This window comes from Sycon ciliatum, chromosome 5 (genome assembly GCF_964019385.1).
Source record: "Sycon ciliatum chromosome 5, ocSycCili1.1, whole genome shotgun sequence".
Taxonomy (NCBI): domain Eukaryota; kingdom Metazoa; phylum Porifera; class Calcarea; order Leucosolenida; family Sycettidae; genus Sycon; species Sycon ciliatum.
Window position 1 is genome coordinate 4,578,000 of NC_088647.1, and position 9,798 is coordinate 4,587,797.

Below are 9,798 nucleotides of genomic sequence, written 5' to 3' on the forward strand. Positions count from 1 at the left end.
CCGAGTGCCCCGGCTGAATGTATATAGTTTGGAAGATTGCATGTGATGGTCTATTAGAGATATTGAACTGATTGTTGACGTGCATGTTGACAAGATGACTATCCCTCTTTCAGCACAGGCGTTGCAGTGATATCAATGATGGTTCTGACAGGTTGCGTGAAAATGCCAACCGGGATTGGTTCACTTGCCGTGCTTGGCCTGGATTCCTTACCATGTGTCAGTGGATTTGCAACTCTGTGATGTTCTGTACAAGTCACGGACTCGGGTGAGCAGCCTCCGGTAAGAGTTAGCAGTTGTAGTTTGTTATTTGCTGCGTATTCTTCGGCACAGGGTTCGGATATTGTGACTTTCCAAGTTAAATACAATGTCATGTAGATCTACATGGCATGTGTTGAATGCGGATCTGGCATGCAGGTGGCTCGGGTGTGCATACAGTGAAGCATCATGCACATGTCAACTGAGGGAGATATGTTTTGTCTTCAGTGAGGCACTCCGTTCTGCACTACTTTGCCGTATTTTCTGATTTTTTAATGTTCATGTGCTACAGTTGCTGTTTTGTTCTGCCAAGTTGGGTGGACATCTGGGTGGACTGCGTGCATGACTAACAAATCGGAATGTGTTGAAATCACATCCAGTGGGATAACCATCAGCATGCCTTTGGGAATATCACATTGCACCGCCGGGCAGAATGCTGCTGACATGAATGATTGGTCAAGCCTTTCTTTGTGATGTTGCAGATTCGTTCAAGCAGCCCGGTGAGTGACTGAGTACTCCCAGGTCAACCAATTGAAACACCAACTGTAAATGTGGAAATCACTGGTCATCCCCTGAGGAAACTACTGGTAAGCATGTGCTGCAGTCGAGCGGGCATTCGGTCTCTTCAAGACGTATGGCAGTGAATGGGTGCTGGAAATAATGTCCAGAGAGGGCTATTTAATTTTCAGTGTGTTTTAGCCAACCATTCAGCCCACCCAGGTGTTCTCTTTGAGAGTGCCTTTATGGCAGAAGCTATCACCGTAAATTCAATTTATTCAATCACACAAATGCAGTGCCAACAATACACATGAACTTCACAAAGCATGGACTATACAATTGCAATGACTAGATGGAAGGATAAAGGACCAGCCCATCAACATCTTACACGAGAAGATGGTCGATGTCAATAAAATAAACGGATAAGAGGGACCAGCCCGCGTCCAACATCTTACGCTGGAAGATGATCGATATCAATATGAAAAGAAAAAAAGATTTTTGTTTTGGAATATTTCTCTCAAGGAGATGGCGTGGTGTTTGACCAGAGCTAAGGTACGATTCCGGAGTTGTGTGACCAACCTACTGGGGATTCGTAACAATCACTGCTAAAGAGTTGGGCTGGCTATGGCTGCGCAGCAATCAGTGACAATGTGACAAAACGGACCGCTCGCTGTAAAGTAAAGAAGGTACCCCACAGTCCAATGTCTGGATACTACGTGTAGTGTAATAGAAACCCTTGCTAAGAGAGAGAGAGAGAGAAGTATGATGAAAGGTGTTTACACCCTGCTAATACAATTCTCTACTACAATTGTAACAGATCGTGAAATTTGGCATAATAGTTCCGGGCAAATGAGGTAGCCCCAAGATTCACAAAATAGTTGACCAGCAACAAACTAGCATACAAACCTTGAAAAAACTATACTAAGCTACATACAAAATTATGATTATACCACGGGACTTATATTAGAGACGTCCAATGGACACTCGGTGCAATCCCTTGTGTGCATGGCGATTGGTGCGTGTATGTGTGTGTGTGGGTTCTTATGGGTGCGTGCGCGCGTGTGCATGTGTGTGCATGTGTGTGTGTGCGTGCGCGCACGTGTATATGTACATGCACCATAGTGCAAAGCTTGTGTGTTTGGATAATTTAGAATGCCGGACGAGTGCCACCAGGTCCGCATCAACACGTGCCACCACCGATATCATCGCGTGCCACCATGACAATGAGCCAACCGGCGATGACCACGGACGTGACAATGTGCAGCATGAACACGGTAAGCTTGCCAGCGCGTTGCTGTGAACAGACACACATACAGTCTCAGTATGTGGGTATACGTGTCGTAAGTGTTTTTGTGAGCTCATTCGGTTCAGGACCGTGACACATGCATGGCCGGTGCTGAAGTCCATGGATGAGCTGAGCAAGATCCTCTAGCTCTTGCAGTGTCCGTGTTTAATAATGTTAGCTAGGGTTGAGGAAACCTCATGTGGTATAGGCCTGGAACAATGGTGTATGTAATGGGCCAGGCAATTCCAATGTCGCTTGGCCTGCAGTTCACCCTCACACGTGTAGCATTTCGCTCAAATTCCTTCTGGTCTGGTCTAGCTTGAATGGGAAATGTTGTAAAAGTACATGTATGATGTTACCTGGCCTTTTGAGGACACTGAGCCTCAAATTTCAGTATCCCGAATTTGGCGCTACAAGCAATCACGCTTTGCATCAAAACCCTTAGCAAGTACTGTTAGCTGTACTACACTGTATAATGTTAGCCATAACATAATACTCGGATGGTGAGCCAATTAAATTATGGTGAAAAAAGGAGGACAAAATATTACGAGTTATGACTAACTGTCCACCAACGTAACCAGATCTTATACAGTCAGCGAGTGCGACAAAATGGTTATGTTGATGGACAGTTAGTCATAACTCGTAACATTTTGTCCTTCTCCTTTTTCACCATACCATAATAATTATACATACCGTAAAGTACCGTTGATCCGCCCCCACGCCATGTCGCTTCCCAGCTGGGTTTTCGGCAGGGGGCGGGAATTAGATCAAGGCTGTCAAGTGCAGTACGATGTACAACAACGTAGAGGATCAGACTCAATGTGCTGAATTGTGCACATTTTGATCCTGGATTGGCAAGTATTGCGTACAGAAGTGCATGCGTCGGTTCAACATCGTATTTCGTTGTATACGGCGAAGTCGCTTCACAAGGAGAAAATCGACAGGGGGCGGGAATTAGAGAGGGGGCGGATCAACGGTACTTTACGGTAATTATAAGCAGACACCTACGCCAAGTTTACTTGACTTGCCGTCTTGTATTCCTCTGAAAATCAGCGGTATGGTTGGGGTAAAGAAGAAAAATGCCACCTGCCCCTTTGTACCGCACTGAATGCACGGGATGTTGAAATACATTTTAAACTTTGTACAGTGTCCATTGCAGGATGTCACTTGGCACAAGTCCGGTGCATTTTCAGACTCTTGGATAATGTTGACAGCCGTAAATAATTGATGTACTTGAAGGTTCAAGCATGGAAACACTACAGTCTAGACACAACTTGACCAGTTGTAAGTGCCAATCTTCAGCACCAGGCAAGTTGTACATTGTTTTGACAACAAACCTAGTATTGTCTGAGCCCGGCAGGCTTTAAATTAAACAAGACACCACAGTAGTGTATTCTTGAGTTGTTAGCACATGTTAGCATAGCACATGTTACCACATGCTACCACATGCTAGCACATGTTAGCACACGCTGGTGACCACAGTATGCACAATCATTGATTGCGTTTCAGTTGTTATCAGTTATTCATTAAAAAACATGATGGAGAGAATCGTGACACATACACAAAAGCAGACCAAAAACAATTGTATAAATATGCGACCAGATAATTGTGAGAAGAGGGACCAGCCCATCAACATCTTACACTAGAAGATGGTCGATGTCAAGATGAAAGAAAATAGAGAATTTCGTTTTAGAATCAATATACTTCAACATTTCTCTCAAGGAAATGGTCGAGGCATTTGACAAAAATTAGGGTAGGAATTGTCTGCAATAAGAAGCAGAGGACTAAGTTCCATTTTATATTTTAAAGCATTATAATACTTCAACATTTCTCTCAAGGAAATGGTCGAGGCATTTTGACAAAACAAAAAATGTTGGAACAGTGACATGCAGTAGGAGTTTCTGACCTACCTGGATGGATTTCTATTAATTTCTGCCTAACTAAGCATGCACCGGCAATTAGAAGTGCACAACAACATAACGAGACACACACAACCATACAGCATGAGAGGAGAGCGAGTATAAGAGAATGCAGGAAGAAAGAGAGAGATGGATGTGAGATGTCATAGCTGTTCGCTATCATCGCTTCCGCGATGGGCACGTCTGAGGTCTGAGGTGTGTGTGTGTGTGTGTGCGTGTGCACGCGTGCGTGTGCGCACGTGTGTGTGCGTGTGCGCACGTGTGTGTATGTGTGTGTGTGTGTGTTTGAATACGCGAGTGGCGTGTACGCAGAGAGTGCGAGCAAGACAACGAGACCGAAAGAGATTAGGCAATTAGGGAATACATCATCTCTTTCCACAGGCAAGAAGAGGCATTAGATTACAGGACGGCACAGGCTTCCCGGCTCCAGGCCACTGACAGAATCAGGGCGGCAGCGAGAACCAACGCCAGGATGGTGTGCAAGAGGATCCACATCAGTTTGCACATGCTGCGACGCTCAACACGGCCATTTTGAATCGAGGATGAATGCCGCTGCGCCTGTGAACATCAAGCCGTGTACTAGTCAAAATTATAGACTGTGATAACCTCGTCACAAACACATATATCTAGATACATACATCTAGATACATACATCTAGATACATACATCTAGATACATACATCTAACACATACATCTAGATATATACATCTAACACATACATCTAGATATACATCTAGATACTGAGCGCATGCCAGTTTTGTAGTGTGGCAATACATGGACCCGCACCTGGTGCAGTTCATGCACATAATCACATCAGCAGATACAGGTGCACCACAGTTCTGGCCAGAGAAATCCGACCTCGTGAACAAAGCAACTTTTAACACCGCACTCATATGAGCAGAGTGGTGTTTGTGATGCCAGGGCCGCTCATGATTATAATCATGAGGTAGGTTTTCTCTGGCCCGGACTGTACCATGGGTCTCATTCAATACTCCATAGGCGATAGATACAATGACTGATTATGACAGAGGTGTTGGTCAGTGCAGTTTCATTGATTAGATTTTATTATCACAAAAGTCATTTGAATGCAAATTCAATACATCAAAATGTCCATGCATGGTACTGGACAGCATGATCTAATCAGACCTGTCGTATGCGGTGTAAAGCTCATATTATGCCATTAGAATCACACACACACATGCTGTAAATGTACTACAGTCCATTCGTATAAGGCTTTTGGCCATAAATGGGTCAAACTTCTGAGTTTTTTTAGAAATATGTTCAATCCCCCATGGAGTGAATGCTGTTATGTTTCTGAAGTCTCCAAAAGCAAGCTGTAACAAGAATAGAACTTCGGCTAGGGTTTGTCCCAAAAGCACTGAATTGGGGGAAAAGCCATGTACAACCGCTTCACTCCACTGTCGGTTTGAACCCCAGTTGAGGGATCTGTTGGGACCCTTTTTCAAATTGTTTTCGTGGCACAAAAATCACCCGAAAATCACCAAATACGGAAGCTCAATAGAGCCAGAGCTCATCTTTTTAATCTTAATTACATCATTACATCATCAACACAATAATTTGATCACTACGATAATTTACATCATTTTAGTAGATTAAACAGTTTTCGTACATACAATTGTTATCCGTTGCACTCTACATTGGATGAGTGCCCCTTTTGGCTTTGCTGTACTTGTGAGGTTTGCCACTGCACGTGGACTGTGCACAAGTTGCACCACTGCATACATGATTGCATCAAGTCTCAATATTTTCATGAACTCCGTCCACAAAACTCCAAAAATTGTTGCTTGGTGTGTGGTGGTTGAGGGTAGCAGCGGCAGAGCCCATCGTTCCAACCTGACGACAATATCGTCATGTCCCAACCCGACGACAAAATCATTACATCTGCTATATAAAATGTACCAGTGGAGCACTCACCTCCCCAGCAGATACCTCGGTAACGCGTGATGCCGGCGGGCCGTATGATGAAGTCGATTTTCCCTCGGCAACGAGAGGGGTCTTCTCTAGTCCTCCTGGACACACAGCACAGTAAACAAAGGAATGAGTGTCGTGTGTGGGATTGAGCACTGCTAGCACTAACGTTGCCTGCAGAGCATGTTTTTTTTCAGTATAGATAGTAGTCTAGATCTAATCAGACCTTTGCAGAAACTTGATAGACTATACTCACTGTAGGCCCCTCACTCCCCCCCCCCCCCCCCCCTCTCTTTGATGCAGTTTCCTTGGTAAAACCATTCCCAAGGGCCAAAGAGGTCCAGGGAAACTTGATACACTATACTCGTTGTAGACCCCCCCCCCCCCCCCCCCCCCCAACTACCCGTACATATCCAGTGCTACCCATACAGGCCAGGGACTGTCCACACAAATCGGATGATTGCCGTTGATTGGAAATTACAAGACAGAACTACAGAAGTTCTCACCACCTTCAGCGTCGTCAGTGATCCATTCCGTCAAAATACGCGTGGCAAACGCCAGGACGATGAAGGCAGCATTGATTCCAATCGCTGCCAGCAGGACATCGTTGACGATATGGGAGTAGCAGAAGAATTGTGTGAATGCCTTGTTGTACCCGAAATATATGGCAAAGACTGGAAGCACAAGCACCACAACCAGAGAGTCAGATCGGATGGCAGTGGTTAAAGTGTGAAGGGAAGCTTTGGCAGAATAGAATGGAAGGAGCGCCAGGGAGATAGAGTTAGAAAGTTGAGAAAGAGACTAGAGTAAGAGAGTGGAGCAAGAGAATGAATAGAGAGAATGGAGTACGAGAGTGCAGCCGGTAATGGAGTGGAGAAAGAGAGTGGAGAAAGAAAGTGGAGAAATAGAGTGGGGAAAAAGAGAGAGAGAGAGAGAGAGAGAGAGAGAGAGAGAGAGAGAGAGAGAGAGAGAGAGAGAGAGAGAGAGAGAGAGAGAGAGAGAGGAAAGAGAGAGAGAGAGAGAGAGGAAAGAGAGAGAGAGAGAGAGAGAGAGAGAGAGAAGAGAGAGAGTAAAGTAAGAAAGTGGAGAGGGCAAACAGAGGCATGCACCAAATTGCACTCATGAGCACATCCACGCATATAGTCCATCTTGCAAATACCAACCCCTGGTCGGGCATGAGAAAAGTGGTCTTACTCGCACATTACCTAGTGATTCAGCAGCAGTAGAGGTAGCGGTATCCAGTGAAAATGGTGTTACTAGGTTTGAGGATAGTGTTGTTGTTCGCCAGTTGTCTTATATCCGAGCCGTTGTTATTCGCAAAGTTAACTGTACACCCCTATCCCCAACCCCCATGGCCCACAGCCTTCCATACACCCCACAGCCTTCCATACACCCCACAGCCTTCCATACACCCCACAGCCTTCCATACACCCCACAGCCTTCCATACACCCCACAGCCTTCCATACACCCCACAGCCTTCCATACACCCCACAGCCTTCCATACACCCCACAGCCTTCCATACACCCCACAGCCTTCCATACACCCCACAGCCTTCCATACACCCCACAGCCTTCCATACACCCCACAGCCTTCCATACACCCCACAGCCTTCCATACACCCCACAGCCTTCCATACACCCCACAGCCTTCCATACACCCCACAGCCTTCCATACACCGCTCTATGCGTGCATGTACGGATGCACTTCCATACACCGCTCTATGCGTGCATGTACGGATGCAACTTGCATGCAGATACACGGCAATGTCAGGGGCTGACAGGAAGCATTGTCGATCACCATCGACGACACTTACAGGCGGCTGTCTGCGCTGATATTCCCACAACGCCGTGCACACCATTCCAAGCGGTTCGTCTACAGCCATAAACACACAGGCGCAGGACAGAATGCCGAACACAATGAAACATTCTACCATCAAATATCAGCATATGGGCGGCATAGAAAAAGTGTGACAACGATAACAAAGCAACCACCTATAGAGCAAATGTACAGGCAACGAGTCGAAGTTTGGTACACTCATAATAATATTAGATTCAGCTACGAGTATCCCTTCACCTTAAGCATGCACCAGCACTCAAACATGCACACAAGTCTATGAACCATTATGCAACAGCCTACGTTTCTACCATAATTATCATTGCACAAATAGGCATAGGCTAATGTACGGGTGTGGCTAGGCCCAGGCACCGCAAGTATGCACTCGTTATCGGACAAGAGCACGTTCACGCGCGCACGCACACGCCACACACACACACTTACGTGCACACACGCGCACACACATGCACACACAAACACATACACACACACACACACACACACACACACACACATACCGAGGTTCTCCGGGGTGAGGTCGCAGTAGCGCCAAGAATGGCTGTGCAATGAACAAGACAGGCAGCAAACAGAACAAGGACCGGATTACGAACCACACCGCAGAAGAATGTGGACATGCATGCAACACATGCATGCAACACATGCATGCAACACATGCATGCAACACATGCATGCAACTAGTACATGCATAATATAAGAGGTGGACTATTACCTGTATGAAGCACAGAGAGGCGGTGACTATGCCCAGTATGACGTGTGTGGAGATTACCTACACAACACAACCAAAGCACACACACAGACACACAGTGAATACATATAGGGATACGGCAGGTGCTGCAAGTGACAAAAATGGTTGTAAGACAAGTTCCAAACACAACCAGCAATCAGCGACATCGCGCCTGACAAAAGTTTTTCAAATAAAATATTTCCACCCAAACGTCACTGCTGGTGCTGAGCTCGCGCGATCGAGTGTGAAGTTTTTTTGTGATCTCAATGAAAAATGATTTTTTTTGAACTCACGTACACAGGCATTGGCTGCGGCCACACACAGGCATTGTCGCTGTTTGAGTGAGTTAACAGAAGGTACTGGCAGGATAACGCTGACAGTTCTTCAAGCAACACAATGAATTAGCTAAGACACCAGTTCCGTCAATAGTAGAGACTAACAACTGTATGAACCGTATGCGGCGCAGTGTAATGCACGCAGGGTGCTTCCCACAGCAATAATTGCCTACCTCAACATACACAAACAACACAATCATATCTTTAGCGAGACTTTATTGCTGATGCCAAACTGCCTTCAAACTCACCATTTTGGTGGAGTAGATCAGTGGGAAAGCCACGCCGACCATGGTCAAACACCATACTGTTACCATGGTGCCGCGGTGAAGCTGTAGTCATGGCAATGAGATCATGCAGAGCAAGAGCATACAGACTCGGTGTGGGTACAGTAGAGCCAGAACTATCCACACAGGCTATATACGCTAGGAAACAAAAAAGCCGAACAGCAACACGATGATGTCATGTGTATACAGGTGAAACTTGGTCGAGAGGCCACCTGGCCTGGAAGGCCACAGTTCCTATGGTAGCAAAAAAGTCGAATGTACAATGGTCACCCTGGTGCGAAGGCACCAATACGCCGGTCCCCATAGCTGGTCATTGAAACCAAGTTTCACCTAAGTATACTTTCACCAGTCAGCAGGTACAGGCTTGTGTGTGTACCAGTACTACCATATAGAGGTTATGCGATACACGTCTTATAGTATGTTTGCCACCCCAAATTATTCTATATAAGGGGTTTCTGTACCCGCTTTGGGCATTTTGCCACCCCAACCGGCTCCTATATATGGTGAATTTGACGTTATCGCATAACCTATATACAGTACCTGAATGGGACCACTCACCTTGAACCAGGTCGTTGCGTCTCTGAACGTCCGCGTCTTGAACGTAATGGGCAAGACAATGCCCATTGAACTCAGGCCGATCCACACAAAGATCATCACTGAACCTGCGTACACACAGACACAGTCGCATAGCATCATCTCCACACTCCACACA

The 9,798-nt window shown here is 46.0% G+C and overlaps 1 protein-coding gene across 4 annotated transcripts in view; it reads right to left on the reverse strand.

Moving 5' to 3' along the window:
- Nucleotides 1-1,069: 1,069 nt before the first annotated feature.
- Nucleotides 1,070-9,798, reverse strand: part of LOC135817264 (uncharacterized) — a 27,135-nt gene continuing 18,406 nt past the window's right edge. The window contains exons 20-27 of one of the 4 annotated variants that reach the window (XM_065330410.1): nt 9,645-9,748; nt 9,051-9,131; nt 8,453-8,509; nt 8,241-8,281; nt 7,703-7,761; nt 6,394-6,561; nt 5,894-5,985; nt 1,070-2,047 (exon numbers count right to left, since the gene is read on the reverse strand). In XM_065330410.1, coding sequence (XP_065186482.1) covers nt 1,934-2,047; nt 5,894-5,985; nt 6,394-6,561; nt 7,703-7,761; nt 8,241-8,281; nt 8,453-8,509; nt 9,051-9,131; nt 9,645-9,748 — 716 coding nt within the window. In that variant the 3' untranslated portion in view covers nt 1,070-1,933. Of the gene's footprint in view, nt 2,048-3,532; nt 4,516-5,893; nt 5,989-6,393; nt 6,562-7,702; nt 7,762-8,240; nt 8,282-8,452; nt 8,510-9,050; nt 9,132-9,644; nt 9,749-9,798 lie in introns of those variants that run through there. The other 3 variants (XM_065330409.1, XM_065330408.1, XM_065330407.1) reach the window with 3 other exon arrangements.